Source organism: Henckelia pumila, chromosome 3 (assembly GCF_033568475.1).
Source record: "Henckelia pumila isolate YLH828 chromosome 3, ASM3356847v2, whole genome shotgun sequence".
Taxonomy (NCBI): Eukaryota; Viridiplantae; Streptophyta; class Magnoliopsida; order Lamiales; family Gesneriaceae; genus Henckelia; species Henckelia pumila.
In genome coordinates this window covers 163,035,779-163,053,539 of record NC_133122.1, presented here as the reverse complement: position 1 = coordinate 163,053,539, position 17,761 = coordinate 163,035,779, and the positions used below count along the sequence as shown (strand labels likewise).

The 17,761-nt window shown below is 40.9% G+C and overlaps 1 protein-coding gene across 1 annotated transcript; it reads left to right on the top strand.

Annotated features, from left to right (window-relative positions):
- Window positions 1-891: 891 nt before the first annotated feature.
- Window positions 892-16,976, top strand: LOC140889874 (uncharacterized). Its single transcript, XM_073297613.1, has 6 exons — window positions 892-1,677; window positions 2,170-2,896; window positions 9,773-9,861; window positions 9,961-10,218; window positions 10,425-10,562; window positions 16,788-16,976. The coding sequence occupies exons 1-6, from the start codon at window positions 892-894 to the stop codon at window positions 16,974-16,976; spliced, it is 2,187 nt and encodes a 728-aa protein (XP_073153714.1).
- The last annotated feature ends 785 nt before the right edge of the window (window positions 16,977-17,761 follow it).

The following is a 17,761-nucleotide window of genomic DNA, read 5'->3' as shown; positions in this document are numbered from 1 at the left end:
CACTCTCTGCCTCTTCAGCCCCGGGCGTCACATGCCCACCAGCTTCCGCTTGGTTCGTCCCCGAACCATACCGTACTAAGAGAGGTCGGCTTTGATACCATTTGTAACGCCCCACTGTATCAAGACGGGTCTTTTCAGCGTGCTTATGTCCTCACTCACACGCACCCTGGAAAACTTCCCAGGGGGTCACCCATCCTATAATTGCCCCAAGTCAAGCACGCTTAACTTTGGAGTTCTTATGTGATAAGCTTCCGAAAAGAAGATGCACCTTCTTGATATGAATAGTACATATGAAATCTTTTAAGCCCTCCTCAACTATGTAGTCCCATACCTACACAGTCTCAGAATCCCCTCTCATTCCGGCACGGGATCGGTTCATTCATGTCTCCCTCCGCCTAGGAGCCTACCAGGAGCCGCTCATTGTCCGTGCAACCTTTTGGCACCGGCGATCACTCTCTGCCTCTTCAGCCCCGGGCGTCACAATAAGGGTGGACAATATACTGGTGATCAGGAGAAATCAGAAGTTAAAGATCCTCCAGGTGGAGCATTGAAGCATACTATTGAGGAAAACGACTAGAACGAAGATACGGGGGATCAATTGCATAACGAGGGTAGACTGTTCTTGCTCGCCAGTCATGCCGAGGGGGTTGCACCAACTAAGCCTAGTCATATGTAGTGGAAATATAGAGCTCGCGCTCAAGGGGGTAAAAAGATAATGGGGTCGCCGGATAAATTGGTTTATACTGGTCAGAAATGGGAAGCATCATAAAACATTGAAGAGGTCTTTCGGGATAGTAACAGGATGGACAAGAAACTGATGGTTAATGGTGCAATGGACTCCTCATCACCAATTTCATCTGCGGTGGTTGCTTTGCAACCCCGCGGATCCCAATGAGTTGTATTGTTTGGAATGTCCGAGGGCTTGGGAACCAACGAGCATTCCAGGAACTAAAGCGGCTTATTGCCGAAAAGAAACCCTCTTTCTTATTTATTTGTGAAACACGTAAGAGAGATATTAATACTAATCAGTGGGAACATGTGCTTGAGTTTGATGGTTGTTTCTCTGTTGACTATCGGGGCCATAGTGGGGGCTTATGCCTATTATGGAGGGAGCCGCTAGTGGTGTCTATTAAATCTTTCTCTAAGGGCCATATTGATTGCATGGTGGAGCATAATGATAAGAAATGGAGATTCACTGGGCTCTATGGTAATCCTGACACAAGCCTTAGATTTCATTCATGGTTGCTACTCCAGCGATTGGCAGGGATACATGAGCTCCAGGGTCTCCCCTGGCTTGTTGGCGGTGATTTTAATGAGATTTTTTTTGATAGTGAGAAATTAGGGAGGAATAAGAGGCCGACAACACAGACAAAGTGTTTTAGGGAAGCTCTTTACAACTGTAACCTACAGAGTCTTCATTGTGATGGGGAAACATTTACGTGGGTCAATCGAAGGGTAGGTGATGGGCTGATATTTGAAAATTTGGACAGATATGTGAGCTCATTTGATTGGCGTATGCTATACCCGACGACGAGATGCTCATCATTGTATTTTTACCACTCGGACCATCGACCACTGCTCATGCATCTTGGTGTTTTGAGCCATACTGATCTGTTTCGGCCTAAGTCTTGTGATAAATTATTCAGGTTTGAAGCCACATGGATGAAGAAGCTGAATGTGAGATAGTTATTTTCGAGTGTTGGAACATCCTAGGTATGTCCAGATCGGGGCTGAGTGAGAAAATATCATGTTGTTCACATGGACTACAATCGTGGGCCCAAAAATGATTTGGATCCATCCCGAAGCGAATCAAAGATAAGTGGGAACGACTAGCTAAACTTCGAACTCACGAGCTATGGCCATATGTGGTGGACAGTATTAGGGAGTTGGAAGTGGAGTTGGAGGAGATGAGTAGTATGGAGGAAATGTATTGGAGACAGCGGAGCTGGGTCGACTGGTTAGCCATGGGTGATAAGAATACAAAGTTTTTCCACAAAAGAGCGACATAGGAGAGCAAGGAACTCCATCAGTGGAATATTCTCTCACCACGGAGACCTAATCCACGATCAAGGAGGTATGGCATAGATTGTTCTTGAGTATTTTGTTAATATTTTTACCTCATCCACCCCTTCTCTTGAATTTATATTTCTCCTGCTTGATTGTATTTAGTCTTCTGTCACTACTGTTATGAATAACATGTTGGATGCACCTTTTACTCAATCTGATGTGAAAAAATCCCTCTTTGATATGAGTCCAGATAAGGCTCTTGGACCTAATGGAATGTCGATGCTCTTTTATCAGAAATATTGGCATATTGTATGGGAGGATGTGACTAAAGCTTCCCTTGATGTTCTAAATGAAGGAGCCTCAATGGATTGCTGGAACAAAACCGTTATCACCCTTATACCCAAAGTACAAAACCCACTAATGATGAAAGAGGTTCGACCTATCAATTTGTGCAACGTCTGCTACAAAATAATTTCACAAGCATTGACTAACAGATTGAGGCCGATTATGAAAAGCTTCATCGATGAAACACAGAGCTCCTTTGTTCTTGGAAGATTGATAACAGATAATGTTATTCTTGGTTTTGAGACGATCCACTGGATGCAGAATAGGAAAACAGGGAATGATGGCTTTGCAGCTCTTAAATTGGACATGAGCAAAGCGTATGAACGGGTGGAGTGGTACTTTCTTGAATTAATAATGCGCAAGATGGGTTTTCGTGAAGGGTGGATAAGCAAAATTATGAGATGCATATCGAGTGTCAGTTATTCCTTCTCACTGAATCAACAATTGGTGGGTCACCTCAATCCTCAACGTGGGATCCGTCAAGGGGATCCTCTCTCCCCGTATCTATTCACATTGTGTGCTCAGGGTGTAGTGACCCGTATCCGTGATTAATGATTAATGAGTAATTAATCATGTAATCATGTTTGGGTTAATTAAAACATGATTAAGGAAATTCTAGGAGGATTAACGGAGCCCAAAAATGGATCCAGGACACTCGAAATTGGTTTAGAGGGTTCCAAGACTCGAGTGGGATCGGAAGCAACGATCTAGGATCGGAGCGTCCGATCGACGATCGGAACGTTCGATCAAGAACGGAGCTTCCGATGGCTGTCGGTGACAGGTGTGTGGTTGCATGTGGACCAAATTGACACATGGCAAACGGAGCGTCCGATCGACGTCTATAAATATAGGGTCCGAGCTCCTCATTTCTTGCCAATTCCGAATTCCTCTCCTTCGCCCTATTAGCTCTATTTTGGGCTTTGGGTACTCTTATTTTAGAGTTGGAGTAGGAAATATATTTTAGTATAGTCAGACAGTGTCTGACATAGTAGCGGGGCAGTGCTCGTGTAGCGGAGCAGTGCTCAAAGCTGTGGAGCTGCAGCAGGGGTGTGCCCCTAGTTGCGGGATAGTCGCCATCAGTGGGCTGACGACGGACGCAGGTATAGCTATGGTCTCCTTAAATTATTTAGGAGTATGCAATAGCTTAGTTAAGGCTTTTAGAGCTTATTGAATGATGCATGGATATTTGCATTGTAGAGTTGATGATAGGCTTGGAACCTAGAGTGGGACTGCTAGGATTTGCCTGTAGTGAGGTACGTAAGTACTGACTGAGATGGCCAGCATGATATATATTATATGTGTTGCATGAGTATGTGCTATATGTTTTACCATGTTTTACGGCTTTAGCACATGCATATGTTTTTACGGAGACTGCATCGGGATGATGTGAGTCATGACAGTTTCCATCAGTCGAGGCGATACTTCCTGAGGATTCGTGTCTTGGGAATATACGAGTACCACGCGGAGTTGCTCTCTAGCCTGGTACTGTGTATTCCAGGCGCCCAGAGAAAGTGATTTAACCCTGATTTTTAAAGTCATTTATGTGTTGCATATAATATATATATCATTGCTTTCGTATTGAGCTTAAAAGCTCACGTCCAATGTTTTTGTATGTCTGGACACCCCATTCGACGGGGCAGTTGTAGGTGCATAGTTGGGCACCAGGAGCTTGGAGTAGCCAGTGACCAGTGAAGAGAGCAGAATTTAGCTGTAGGTTTTGCCTTTAGGGTTATTTGTTTCGATTGGATTGTATAATCGAATTTATTTATCCGGTTGTATTCTTCCGGTCTGTTTTAATTTAAGTCTTTCGCAGCGATTTATTTAATGCATGTTTAATTATGCTCCTAAACTCTGATTAGGTAGTGGATCCGGGCTGGGTCGCTACATTCATTGGTATCAGAGCATATACATGCAAGAGACTTGGGATGTAGTAATGAGACTTTGAATTATCCTTGTAGGATTGGTGAGACCTAAGGATTATTTGGTTCTTCATTGCCAAGGTTTGCGGCATAAGTCTTCGCTATAAGGAAGGCAACAGTGATGAGAACACCGGTAGTAGCATGAATATGCTGACTACAGTTCATCATTTGATGCATTGGGATGCTGATCGAAGAACATATGGATTCCAGCAGGAAAAGACTGGGAGAGAAATCACGTCAGATATCTCTGAGGGCTTTTTGGAACGAATGGTGTGTAATAACCCATGTGGTTCCAGTCCGAAGAGATTCTCCACTCGTAGTTGGAGAGATTGTCATTTAAACTCATGCAGAACATGGTTTTGCCGGTGTGCGTGTATCGATGCTTTTGGTACGCGTACGGGAAACTTCATGTTCAAAAGCATGATTTAGTTACAAGAAGAAAGCTGACGGTAGATCGTGAGCATAAGAGGTCGATTGACATGCACTGACGCAGAGCATAGCTGGTTAGCTAACACGTGCCATTTCTCCGGAGTTCTTTGCGGGAGGACATGTAGAGAGACTTGGACGGGAGTATGCTTGTATCGATGCATATGTCAATTAGAAGCTTCATGCTCAAGGAATGAAGACTAGTACGATGATTTAAATACTGTATTGTTGTAGTTGTAAACAGTGTTTCAGTTGTAATAAATCATCAGATTCGGTTGTATCATTCAAGTTATTGATTGTACATTTTGTATTTTCGGAATACTGTAATTGTATTACATAGGGATTGTAATCAAGAAATTGTACATAACTTGAAGCAATGATACATGTTTTATTAATCTAGCAATTCGTGGATGATTGCGTGTTTTTGCTAAGTTTAGCATTGATCCTAGTTGATTAAGTGTTCAACTGTGGTGATTCATGGGATTTGAGTAGGGCCAACGGTGATTGTTGACTTGCGGTTAGTCTAGGTGTTTTCCTAGGATTGACCTAGTTAGTCAGTGGACTAAGATAGTGCCAGCGATGGATGGAATCATCTAGAGGCATGGGAATATTGTTCGTTTTCGAACATTGGATTTTGTTCTAGTTTGTTTTCTTAGGACAGTAGACTGTCTGACCTTTGTTAGGTTGAGACTTGCGATGATGGGATTTCATCAGGATGCCAGGTCCAGTATATACCAAGAGTTGTGGACTATGATCATGACTAGACGTGATGGGGCGCGACCCTATGCCAGTGTTACTCTGGGAGTCTTTGCACTTCAGAGGATTACCTGGGAGCCTTTTGTGCTTCAGGAGACGGCGGTGGGAAGGCTACTCAGTCTAGGGATTTGGTGACAGTCACGACAGGGTATGACCTTGGATTAGATATCATGTTTGATATTGATGGTTCGATATCGTCTGGTGTGTCAGAGATATCAGTGATAGTGTTCTGCTATAGGAACCAGTCTTGGAGGGATTTCCTTGACAAGTGTGTGCTCTGAGCAGATAGATTTAATTTTTGACCGATGATTACTGCTAGACGTGTGGATCTAGTATGTGGATGGAATTCTACCAACAATGACTTGTGGTTTTCATCAGAGTTGTGGATAAAGTTTCCTTGAGATAGGAATTATCCGAGATCCAGGATAGGATGCAGTTTCGAGACTTCGACTCGAATACAAGAATTACTTCATGATGATTGATTTCATCAAGTGTTGGATCATATGATAAGTATTGTACAAGGATTATTGAGATCTGAGGGAAGCATGGCCTATACCCGTGAAGCCTTGGTGGTTGTCCAGGTGGGTTATCGAGGTAAGCTACCCTAAGTCTTGAATTGTCGTACAGTCTTAGCAAGGGATCTGATCCGGAGCATGTTCAAAGATTGTGAAGATATTTGGTATTCGTTAGTTATGCTTCTTGGACTTGACGAATCGTGATGTTCATCTTGAAAGAACGAGGCAAGAATAATGAGTCCAGTGATTGCGCCAAGAACTGTCTGATATTTCGGAGGTTGAGCGTAGGATTTTCCTTGAGATGGAAATGGTCTAAGTTGATAAGATCGCGAGAAGATCTTGAACTTGGTTTGTCTTGATGATCATCTCGAGTGAACAAGACAAACGAGTAGTAGTGCTGAGACGGCACAGGATTTGTGCTAATGACTACTAGTGGTTAATGATTAACTTCGTCAGAGTTAGATTGATTAAGTCAGTGTACGAGATAGCTGTCAGTAATAAGACATGAGATTGTGTCATTGGATTACTAATAGCTATGTTTCGGTTACCAAGCGCGGGTTTGTTGTAACCAGAGAGTTTTTGTGTAATCCAATGTTTGGAATAGTAGACTTGGATCAGTCGAGTCAAGAGTAATTGATCGAGCCACTTAGGTGTTGACGATCAGTGGTTATCTGATTTGATAAGTGTGAGTATCAATCAGCAAATCGACAAGGTCGATGAGTAAGTCCAATCAGCGATGAATTGGATGTAGCAATCGAGAAATGCTTGGGATAGTACTTTGTCGCTTAAGTGCTTTTATGATGAGGTCTTAAGTGTACCATTGGAGTTTGGGATCCAACGAGGATTGGACACTTATATGGACATCAGTTGTATGATCGCGAGGTGTGACATTAGCTGGGACTTAGTTCTCGAGATCCAGCAGGGGGTGTCACTAATTTTTAGCATATGGTGCGTAAGATTATTGAGACGATCGAAGCAGTCGTTGATCGACTTAGTGGTCAACAAGATTGTTGTGGGAATTGAAGGCTTCGCAAGACAGCGATGCAGCAACTTTGTTCTTTCCAGTCAGTAAATCACATCCGTGCTGACTGTTTGTCAGAGATTTTACGTTCCAGCTATGACGACAGTCAGAAGCGTTGTGTGACCAGCTATTAGAGGACAAGTGTTTCCCAGGATCGGCTAGGGAATCGACGAATTAGTCTTTTCATTTGCTGAGACTGATGAGTTCAGCAAGGGAAGCTATTTGACTATTGAGAATCCGTTGGGATTTAGTCCCAGGATCAGTGTGATTAACCTTGGGAGGTTGGTATGCGATGATGGTATCATCAAAACTTCGAGTTGAGTTATACCAGACACTTACAACTGTCGAGTTTCGAGACGGTATAGGAAGCGTTTCCATATGTTTGTGTACTGTGGAATGTCCCAGTCGAGCATATTGGTGGGAGCTTTCCTTAGTCTTGATTTGTATACAGTGATTGCGAGTATGTATAACTATCGGGGGATGTCCATTGATGGAATTCATGGGTGAATAACCTATGATTGAGATGATGTTAATCATCAGAGGATAGAAATTACGTAGCATCATTATTGGTGAGTGATGATGTTTTCATCATAGTAGGGTGCTGAGGTATACTAAGAAACATGAACGGTGATTGGTATTAGACTGGATAGTTCCCAGTGTTGCCCTTGGGAAGCTATTTTGCTTCGGTGAGGCATGGGGAGGATAATCAGTCTATGAAATCATGTTAAGCAGTTATATTGCAGTATGACCCTGTGTCAATTAGATTCTCTTGAAGAGAATTAGAGATTTGTTGTGTCAGAACAGTGTTGAGATTAGTATTTCCTAACTAGAGGTGTTGGGCATTGAGAACTTTTGGGGACCAGTGGATGGTTAGAATTGTTTAAGTGATTCGACGAATATCGTAAGCCAGTCAGGTTATGACTTGGTCTTAGTCATTTTTAGATTTTACTTGGGATGATAATCTTGATCAAGTGGATTGTTGTATCCTTCGTGATCAGTAAGATCGTGATTGTGACGAAGGACGTATCAGTGCTGTGGTACGTTAGTGTCAAGCGAGGTTAATTTTCATCAAGTAATGCAGTGGTTTCCAGCTCGGAGAATGATATTGTGATTTAGCATTTATGCAGCTTGCATATAATTCGAAAAGAGTCTGAGTATGTCGGAAGCTATTTCGACTAGACACTCGGGCAAGTGTCTGTATTTACGTTCTCGAGGTGTTACCCTAGATTTCGAGGACGAAATCTTTTAAGGGGGGAGAATGTAGTGACCCGTATCCGTGATTAACGATTAATGAGTAATTAATCATGTAATCATGTTTGGATTAAGTAAAACATGATTAAGGAAATTCTAGGAGGATTAACGGAGCCCAAAAATGGATCCAGGACACTCGAAATTGGTTTAGAGGGTTCCAAGACTCGAGTGGGATCGGAAGCAACGATCTAGGATCGGAGCGTCCGATCGACGATCGGAATGTCCGATCAAGAACGGAGCTTCCGATGGCTGTCGGTGATAGGTGTGTGGTTGCATGTGGACCGAATTGACACGTGGCAAACGAAGCGTCCGATCGGGGAACGGAGCTTTCGATCTGCCGGAATTGAACGTCCGATCAAGGAACGGAACTTCCGATTGACGTCTATAAATATAGGGTCCGAGCTCCTCATTTCTTTCCAATTCCGAATTCCTCTCCTTCGCCCTAGTAGCTCTATTTTGGGCTTTGGGTACTCTTATTTTAGAGTTGGAGTAGGAAATATATTTTAGTATAGTCAGATAGTGTCTGACATAGTAGCGGGGCAGTGCTCGTGTAGCGAAGCAGTGCTCGAAGCTGTGGAGCTGCAGCAGGGGTGTGCCCCTAGTTGCGGGATAGTCGCCATCAGTGGGCTGACGATGGACGCATGTATAGCTATGGTCTCCTTAAATTATTTAGGAGTATGCAATAGCTTAGTTAAGGCTTTTAGAGCTTATTGAATGATGCATGGATATTTGCATTGTAGAGTTGATGATAGGCTTGGAACCTAGAGTGGGACTGCTAGGATTTGTCTGTAGTGAGGTACGTAGGTACTGACTGAGATGGCCAGCATGATATATATTATATGTGTTGCATGAGTATGTGTTATATGTTTTACCACGTTTTACGGCTTTAGCACATGCATATGTTTTTACGGAGACTGCATCGGGATGATGTGAATCATGACAGTTTCCATCAGTTGAGGCGATTCTTCCTAAGGATTCGTGTCTTGGGAATATACGAGTACCACGCGGAGTCGCTCTCTAGCCCGGTACTGTGTATTCCAGGCGCCCAGAGAAAGTGATTTAACCCTGATTTTTAAAGTCATTTATGTGTTGCATATAATATATATATCATTGCTTTCATATTGAGCTTAGAGCTCACGTCCAGTGTTTCTGTATGTCTGGACACCCCATTCGACGGGGCAGTTGTAGGTGCATAGTTGGGCACCAGGAGCTTGGAGTAGCCAGTGACCAGTGAAGACAGCAGGATTTAGCTGTAGGTTTTGCCTTTAGGTTTATTTATTTCGATTGAGTTGTATAATCGAATTTATTTATCCGGTTGTATTCTTCCGGTCTGTTTTAATTTAAGTCTTCCGCAGCGATTTATTTAATGCATGTTTAATTATGCTCCTAAACTCTGATTAGGTAGTGGATCCGGGCTGGGTCGCTACACAGGGCCTCTCGTCCATGCTCTGAAAATTAGAATCCAAGGGTTGCCTCAAAGGCATGCGTACCAGCTTCTCTTGCCAAGTGATGATGTACATTTTTTTTTGCAGATGATAGTTTGGTATTCTTTAAAGCGACGAGAGAGAGTTGCTCAAGTGTACTGGAATGCCTGTGTACATACGAAAAACCATCTGGCCAGGTGATTAATTTTGAGAAATTGGCGCTGTCTTTTACACCAAATACGGTGCCATCTATGATATTATGGATAAAAATTGAGCTCACAATCCCCATGGTGCAGGGCCATGAGATCTATTTGGGGCTCTCGATGTTTTCTATGCACGTTAAGATAATCCAGTTTGGTTATCTGCTAGAGAGAGTGGTGCGCCAAATAAATGGCTGCGAGGGTAAAATGTTTTCAGTGGGAGGAAATGAAGTCTTGATTAAGTCTGTGCTGCAAGCTATGCCGTCATATTCCATGTCTTGCTTCCGTATTCCAAAGGCGACCTGTGCCTCTATTGAGAAGGATTGTGCAGACATTGGTGGGGAATGGATAAAAGTAAAAGGTGCATACACTGGAAGACGTGGGATTCTTTATGTCAACCAAAAATTCAGGGAGGGATTGGGTTCTGGAAGTTGGAGAACCGGGAGCCGCGAGCCACCTTGAGTAGCGCTGTTATTCTTCTGCATGATTACCAGAACTCAAGTAGCATCTTGCTTCATTATCGGTCTACTGTACCTGTCGAGTCTCCTTCTTAGTGGCAGGTACCCCCGAAAGATTGCCTATTCCTGGATGTGGATGCAAGTTTCAATCAGGAAACTAATTGTGGAGGATTAGGCGGGGTTATTCGGAATCATCGGGGTCAGGTCGTGGTTGCTTTTGGTAAACGAATTCAGATCCTGGTTATGTTGTCATGGGGGAAATACTATCTATATAAGAAGGGTTGCAGGTGGTTAAATATAAATCACTCTCCCAGATCATTATTTATTTCGACTCACTTTTGGAAGTGCAAGCAATCATAGAGCCAATATGTGATTTGAGCTATGCTAGTCTATGTGCACAAGAAGTTAAAGATTTGATTTCTGAACTTAATATTAATTATTTCAGTCATGCTAGAAGAACGGTCAATGTTGTGGAACATTCTCTAGCCAAATTTGATGTTTCTTTATCCTGCATCTTTATGTTGGGTGCCTGAGAATTATCCTAGTTTGTTGGTTAACCTTGTAATTCATTACATTAACCAGTGTTAAATAAAGTTACAAGTTTAACTGTAAGAAAAAAAATGTTACCTGAATTACAACATCCAGGTGAACGCTGGATAAATGATTCGGGATGCGCAAGAAAGATTAACGAAATGTCACATGGTTTTAAACAACTTAAAAAAGTTAATGTATTTGACATTAAAAGATCTTTTTATTGTCAAAATTATCAAAAATAGTATAATACCTTAAAGTAATGTAAATAGTTATATATATATATATAAATATTTACATTACTTTAACGTATTATACTATTTTTGACATTAAAAGATTTTTTTATTGTCAAAATTATCAAAAATAGTATAATAAAGGGATGCCCCTATTTTTAAGACAAACACATTTGAGATCAGTTGAGATCAGATGGACAGAACAAAACCAAAGGAATTAATTGACCTATAATAATTTGATTTAAAGAATTTGCTCTAGACAAAGGCTAACTTATAAAGAATCTCTTATAAGATTAGTTCCACTCAATTTATATCTATCCAGACCAGTTTAATCTTCCAGAACGATTTTCATTCAACAGACCAGATCAATTATCCAGATCAGATCAATTTTCTCTCAGAACGATTTCAAACACTTTCAAGATTAATCAGATTTGTTGGAGATAAGACAGTAAATAAAGCCATTGTTTCCATATTCTGCTATCATCCATGTAGTAACCCTAATCTGTTTTACGTGATTAAAATAGCTAAATATGGTTAAACAATAAAACATGATTAATGAGTTTTAATATGATAATTCCAAGAAAATAGACTCTAGGATATCCATAAATTGTCCGTAGGACAATAGTGGATCGAGTAGTTCGGAAGCACTGAACTTGAGTCAAGGAATTTCAGAGGATCCGATCTGATCAGATGGACAGGGTGCAGTTCAGAAGAAAAGGATGGGTTCAGACTGTCTGAACATGAGATCAGACCTTACGAAGTGTGTTAGGACATGAACATTAGTGACATATCAAGAGTGTATGGACACGTGCGAATTCATGTAGATCTCACCTTCCGAAGTGTGAGTTCAGAGCTTTCGAAGAGCAGATCGAAGCTTCCGAACTTCGCATATAAATAGACCATAGATTTCTCATGTTTTGTGCATGTTTGAGGCGTAGAATTTAGTCCAGTATATATTCTTAGTGTTTCCAGCCATATACTCGAGGTCCGGGCGATAGCGAGGTGCTACGGGAGTAGTATCAGAGCTGTCCAAGTTGGAGCCTTCGACATCAGCGGGTTGATGACGGGAGCAGGTATAGTGCGATATCCCTAGTAATATTAGGGAGTATATATTAGCTTAGTTAAAGATTTTATATCAGTATTGGTGATACGGTATTGTCTTGGCTTGTAGTGATGAGCTATAGGCAGTGATGACACAAACCACTAGTAGAGGTAGGTAAGTACTAACTGAGATTACCAGCGAGTATGCATGCTTATATGTTGCATTAATGTGTCATGATACATGTTTTATTGCTTTATTATATAATGTTACATGTGCATATCCATGTTGAGCCATATCCCCTTCAAGATAGCCTTTATAGTAGGATCGCTTAGCCTTACACCCTTTTTATATGGTCAGACACCGGGAGACACTGTGATGATGGGGACTGACGCTACAGTGATCTCGAAGAGTGTGAGAGTTTACCCAAAGAAGTTGAACCTAAATGATACTACACACTCATTGGCGCCTATACTGAGCAGGGCTTGATAGTTGATCAGTTACCCAATGAAGTTGAACCTAGATGATACTACACACTCATTGGCACCTATACTGAGCAGGGCTTGATAGTTGATCATTTAAAAATTCATTTGGCATGCATCATGTCAGTCTGTATACTCATATTTATGTACTGAGAATTTTTCCCTCATTTATGTGTTGTTATCATGGACACCTCATTCGATGGGGGAATTTGCAGGTTGCTCAGGAGTTGGACCTGTGCATATTTAATGACTCGATCTTGGATGCAAAGTTTTTGGTAGTTCAGTTTAATACTTTTCATTGGTAGTAATTTATTCTATTTGGTTGTATAATTGATTTGATGTGAGTTTCCAGTTTTATTCCAGATGTATATTGTCGGATTAGTATTTGTTAAGTTTCTGCAGTTAACTAGGATTATGTTTAGAAGATCCGAACTCTCCCACTCGGAAGCATCGAAGTGTGCATGGGTTGGTTCGGAAGCTGAGGAACAGTTCGGAAGTTCTGAACCCACGATCATAATGTCCTATCCTAGTCCAAACCAGTCGTCCCTTAGTTGTCCGAACCATTGTGAATTAGCAATTGCATGCAGGGTTCGAAAGGTCTGAAACCAGCCAGCCAGATACGTGACTTGCATGCAGAGTTTGGAATGTTCGAACTCTAGTTCGGAGCTTCCGAACCATTTTGAATTATCAATTGCATGCAGGGTTCGGAAGGTCTGACCAGCCATCCATATATGTGACTTGAATGCAGAGTTCAGAACGTCCGAACCCAAGTTCAAAGATTCCGAACTCCGCATATAAATAGAGGCTCTGAGCTTCAGTTTTTAGTCTCAATTCACAGTGATTCATATCTTGATCAGTCTATAATTGAGGGTCTGACAATAATAGTGAGGTTCTTCTGGAATAACATCTTGTTGTGAGCAGAAACTAGGTTACCGACATCAACGGGCTGATGACAGATGAAGATATGGTCTGAGAATCCTATTTAAATATATGAGTACCTATTAGCTTAGTTAAGGTTTTTAAAATTTGTAGTGACCCTGCATGGTATCACCTACTAACTGGCAACTAATAGCATGCATTAAACTTTATACAGCAAAATAACTTAACAGAGTAAGACATGTGGAAACAAAACCATAAATTACATATCAGCTTAGTAATATAATTCAGGCTTAAATCTGTAGTGATACAACCATTTCGAAATTCTTAAAAGTAAACATTATACAGCTAATAAATCATGCTGTATAAAAACTTTCAAAGCTCCTGCTCCCTAGTCAGCTCCGTCCATCCTGCGACCTGCCCTATAGAATAGGGTGTCCAAGATAACAACTAGGACGTGAGCGCTACGCCCAGTACAAAGACATGAGTAAACATATGTATATAATGCATGCAACATGATGACTGGTAAAAGATCATCTGAAAAGTCATGCTCAGAACCGGCGCCATATGAGTGCTGCCACCGCACAGATCAACCTCTGGGTGCAACCACACTCGTCTAGTACACCAGAGTAGACAGAAATAAATGCCCCCGTCGTCGCGGTACTCTCACTGACAGACTATCGAGTATAGAGCTGAGCGGCTCTATAATCAGGTATAACAGGGAATAGGCTCAACGTGTATATGCACATGACATATGAGTATAGAAAACGGTAAATCATACATCATGCCATATAATAATGCCAAATAAATGCAACATATAAACATGTATACTCGCTGGCAATCTCAGTCAATGTGTACGTACCTCTAGGCTAGTTCAAGTATAATAGGATCCTAGGTTCCAAGCCTATATTCAAAAGTTCACCGTATCACTACATAAATTCTATAAGCCTTAACTAAGCTAATAAGTACTCCCAAAACTTAAATAGATTCCCGAACCATACCTTCGTCCGTAGTTAGCCCTTTGAAGTTGCTAGTCCCGGATGACTATAACCACACCTTGGTTATTCCAGAACCTCTATTATAACCGATAGGGCCCTCAAGTGTATATCTCACACTATATAACTGAATAAAGAAACTCGGGAATTCGTAATTTAGAAATGAATCTGAGAAGCCCTATTTATAGGCAAATTTCTCGGCCAGGATCGGAACTTCCGATTTCGGGATCGGAGCTTCCGATCCAGCTCATTGCGTGCATGTCTGCCACGCCAGGATCGGAACTTCCGATCTACGATCGGAGCTTCCGATCTGCTCTATGATCGACACTTGTCAAAACTTGCGACTGAGTCATCGATCATTGCTGGCAGCTGGGGATTGGAACTTCCGTTCCAGGATCGGAGCTTCCGTTCCGATCGGAGATTACTATCTAGGATCGGAGCTTACTATCTGGGATCGGAGCTTACTATCCGGCCCAAAATTAAAAAGCCCAAATTTTACTTCTGAAGTCCAATAACACTCCGAAATTGGTTAAATACCAACCTTTAATCATGTTTAACATATTATTATCTTAAAATGGTTTCTGGGTTACTACATAATTTTTTTAGAAATATGATAATTACTTAATTTTAGTCTTGGAACCTAGACTCTTATTAGACTTGATCTACTACTAGTGGTACGCAAGTACTAATTGAGATGGCCAGCTGAGTATGAATGCTTATATGTTGTATTTATGTGTCATGATACATGTTTTACTGCTTTACATACATACAGCATGTGCACATACCCATTGAGCCATATCTCATTCGAGATAGTTTTTCTCGTAGGGTCGCTCTACCCTATGCCTGTTGACAGTCGTGTTTGTGTTGCATATTTTAATATAATTCTTTTGTTGTTTTGCTTGCATAGATATTTTTTAATTAAGTATTTTGTTCATATTTCATGCATCATGTCTTCATAACATGCTCCCGGGTTTATTGTGTAGGATGTAACATTTTGGCTGGAAAATGGAGTCAGAAGTTTGGCCGCTCGATCTGCATAATTTCACCGATTGAGAGGGCATCATGGAAGTAGAAAAGATTTCGAGGCAGAGATTTTTCCGCTCGATCTGCCATATTCAGCCGATCGAGCGACCAGAAGAAGAAAAGCATGATTTGAGACAGAAAAATTCTCGCTTGATCGGTTTGTTTCAACTGATCAAGCGAGCTGCGCAGTTCGGAAAAATATTTTAAATTAGGAAACTTGTCTTTTGAGGACTTTAGGCTATATTTAATACGTTTTATTCCAATTTTTGGGGATTATCATCAGACTTAGACGGAGAGAACGTGAAGAAGGCTTGGCGGCTAGGTTTTATTCTAATTTTTCTTAGACTTCTTCTCTTCTTTTTAATTTTCTTTAGAATTTCATGAAGCGTTGTAGCTAGGTTTTAGAACTTGGTTGAGGAAGACGAACCCTTGAGTTTATTTATTTGAGAGATTCAGTTTTTCATTGTTTAATTCCAATTAAGTATCAAGAGTTGTTTGGAATTGATTGTCATGCTTGTGTGTTTGATTATTGGATTGATCACCTGATGATTTTTCATACAATCTACTGCTAAATTAGAATTCAAATCCGTAATTATTTGAATCATCTAATTTGTGAAGCATCTGCAATTAATAATCGTCCGCTTGTGAGTTTATTAAATTGTAGGAACAACGATTGACTAGATCATTAAATACATCCGCTTGTGTATGTGTTGTCTAGATTCATCAGTTTTACTAGTTTGCATGTTGTCTTGGATTTAAATCTAATTGCTTGTATTGGGTTAATTCATTGGTAAGGGTTAATTTAGAACGCTTATGTCTAGTTAACTAAAATTAAGATGAAATAGGAATTAAGTTTTCAATGATGAATATTCAATGATGATTAATCATTTTTAGGCAATTGATGATCGAATGAATAATTTCAAGGGTGTAGTCGATCGATACCAAAGCTCGTTAATTAATTTCATTCCATAATTTTAATTCTTGCATGCTAGTCAATAAAATTTTTTTTAAATTGCTTTTAATTTTAATTAGTTAATTTCAAATCCAAAAATCCCCTCTTTATTTATTTTCAATATTTTTAAGAACATAAATAAATTTCACCTTCCTCGTGGGAATGATCCCTACCCTCGCTACTACATGTTTATTTAGTTAATCTGAGTTGGGTTAATTTGGGCACGATACGACTAATCGCTACCAAATTTTGGCGTTGTTGCCGGGGAAATAGTTTAATTTGATTGTGTTCTTTTATTTTTATTTTCATTATTTTGTTATTTTCTTTCCCCCAGTGCTTCTTGGGTTTGTTAAAGCTTACAGGAGAATCTTCTGAAGAAGAATTCCCCTATGATTCGGAGATAGAAAGAACTTTGCATAGGCTAAGGAGAAAAGCTCGTAGGAGACAAGAAGAGGACGAGCTACAGGCTAAAAATCTTACAAGAGCAATGATGGCTGACAACGCGAATCTGAGCTTGAGATAACTGGGCACTCCTGATTTAACCCAGCAGACTTTATGCATCATTTTTCCTACTCTAGAAAATAATGCTACATTTGAGTTAAAATCCGGATTAATTCACTTACTGCCTTCTTTTCATGGTCTCGCAGGTGAGGATCCCCACAAGCACTTGATGGAATTCCATGTGGTATGCACGAGTATGAAACCCCATGGAGTAACAAAGGAGCGGATCCAACTGAGAGGCTTCTCTTTCTCTTTGAAGAGTGCTGCAAAGGATTGGCTATACTACTTACCTCCTGGATCCATCACCACCTGGACTGAAATGAAGAGGATTTTTCTGGAGAAATACTTCCCAGCTTCTAGAGTAGCGAACATAAGGAAAGAGATCTATGACATCAAACAGTATACAGGAGATTCACTTCACGAGTATTGGGAGCGGTTCAAAAAGCTCTGTGCTAGCTGCCCGCAACATCAGATAAGTGAAAATATTTTAATCCAATATTGCTATGAAGGTTTGTTTCTTCATGACAGGAGTATGGTAGACGCGGCCAGTGGAGGAGTGTTTGTTGATAAAACACCGCAAGCTTAAAGGAACGTAATAGAGAATATGACTGCCAATTCTCAGCAATTTGGTACCAACAGAAGTGATTCTGCACCTAGAAGGAGTAATGAGGTAAATGTGTCTTCCCTTGAACAACAATTGATTGAACTGACGTCTCTTGTGCATCAAATGGCTGTAGGGAATGGACAGAATGTGAAAAAGTGTGGAATTTGTGCGGCGATGGGGCATTCAACTGACATGTGTCCCAC

Bases quoted from the DNA above. Each gene is read 5' to 3' on its own strand.
- LOC140889874 (XM_073297613.1), top strand. From the start codon at position 892: ATGAGTTGTATTGTTTGGAATGTCCGAGGGCTTGGGAACCAACGAGCA. The intron at 2,897-9,772 runs GTGATTAATGAT...TTTTTTTTGCAG, and splicing joins GGGTGTAGTGACCCGTATCC to ATGATAGTTTGGTATTCTTT. The intron at 10,219-10,424 runs GTAAAAGGTGCA...TCTTAGTGGCAG, and splicing joins TTGGTGGGGAATGGATAAAA to GTACCCCCGAAAGATTGCCT.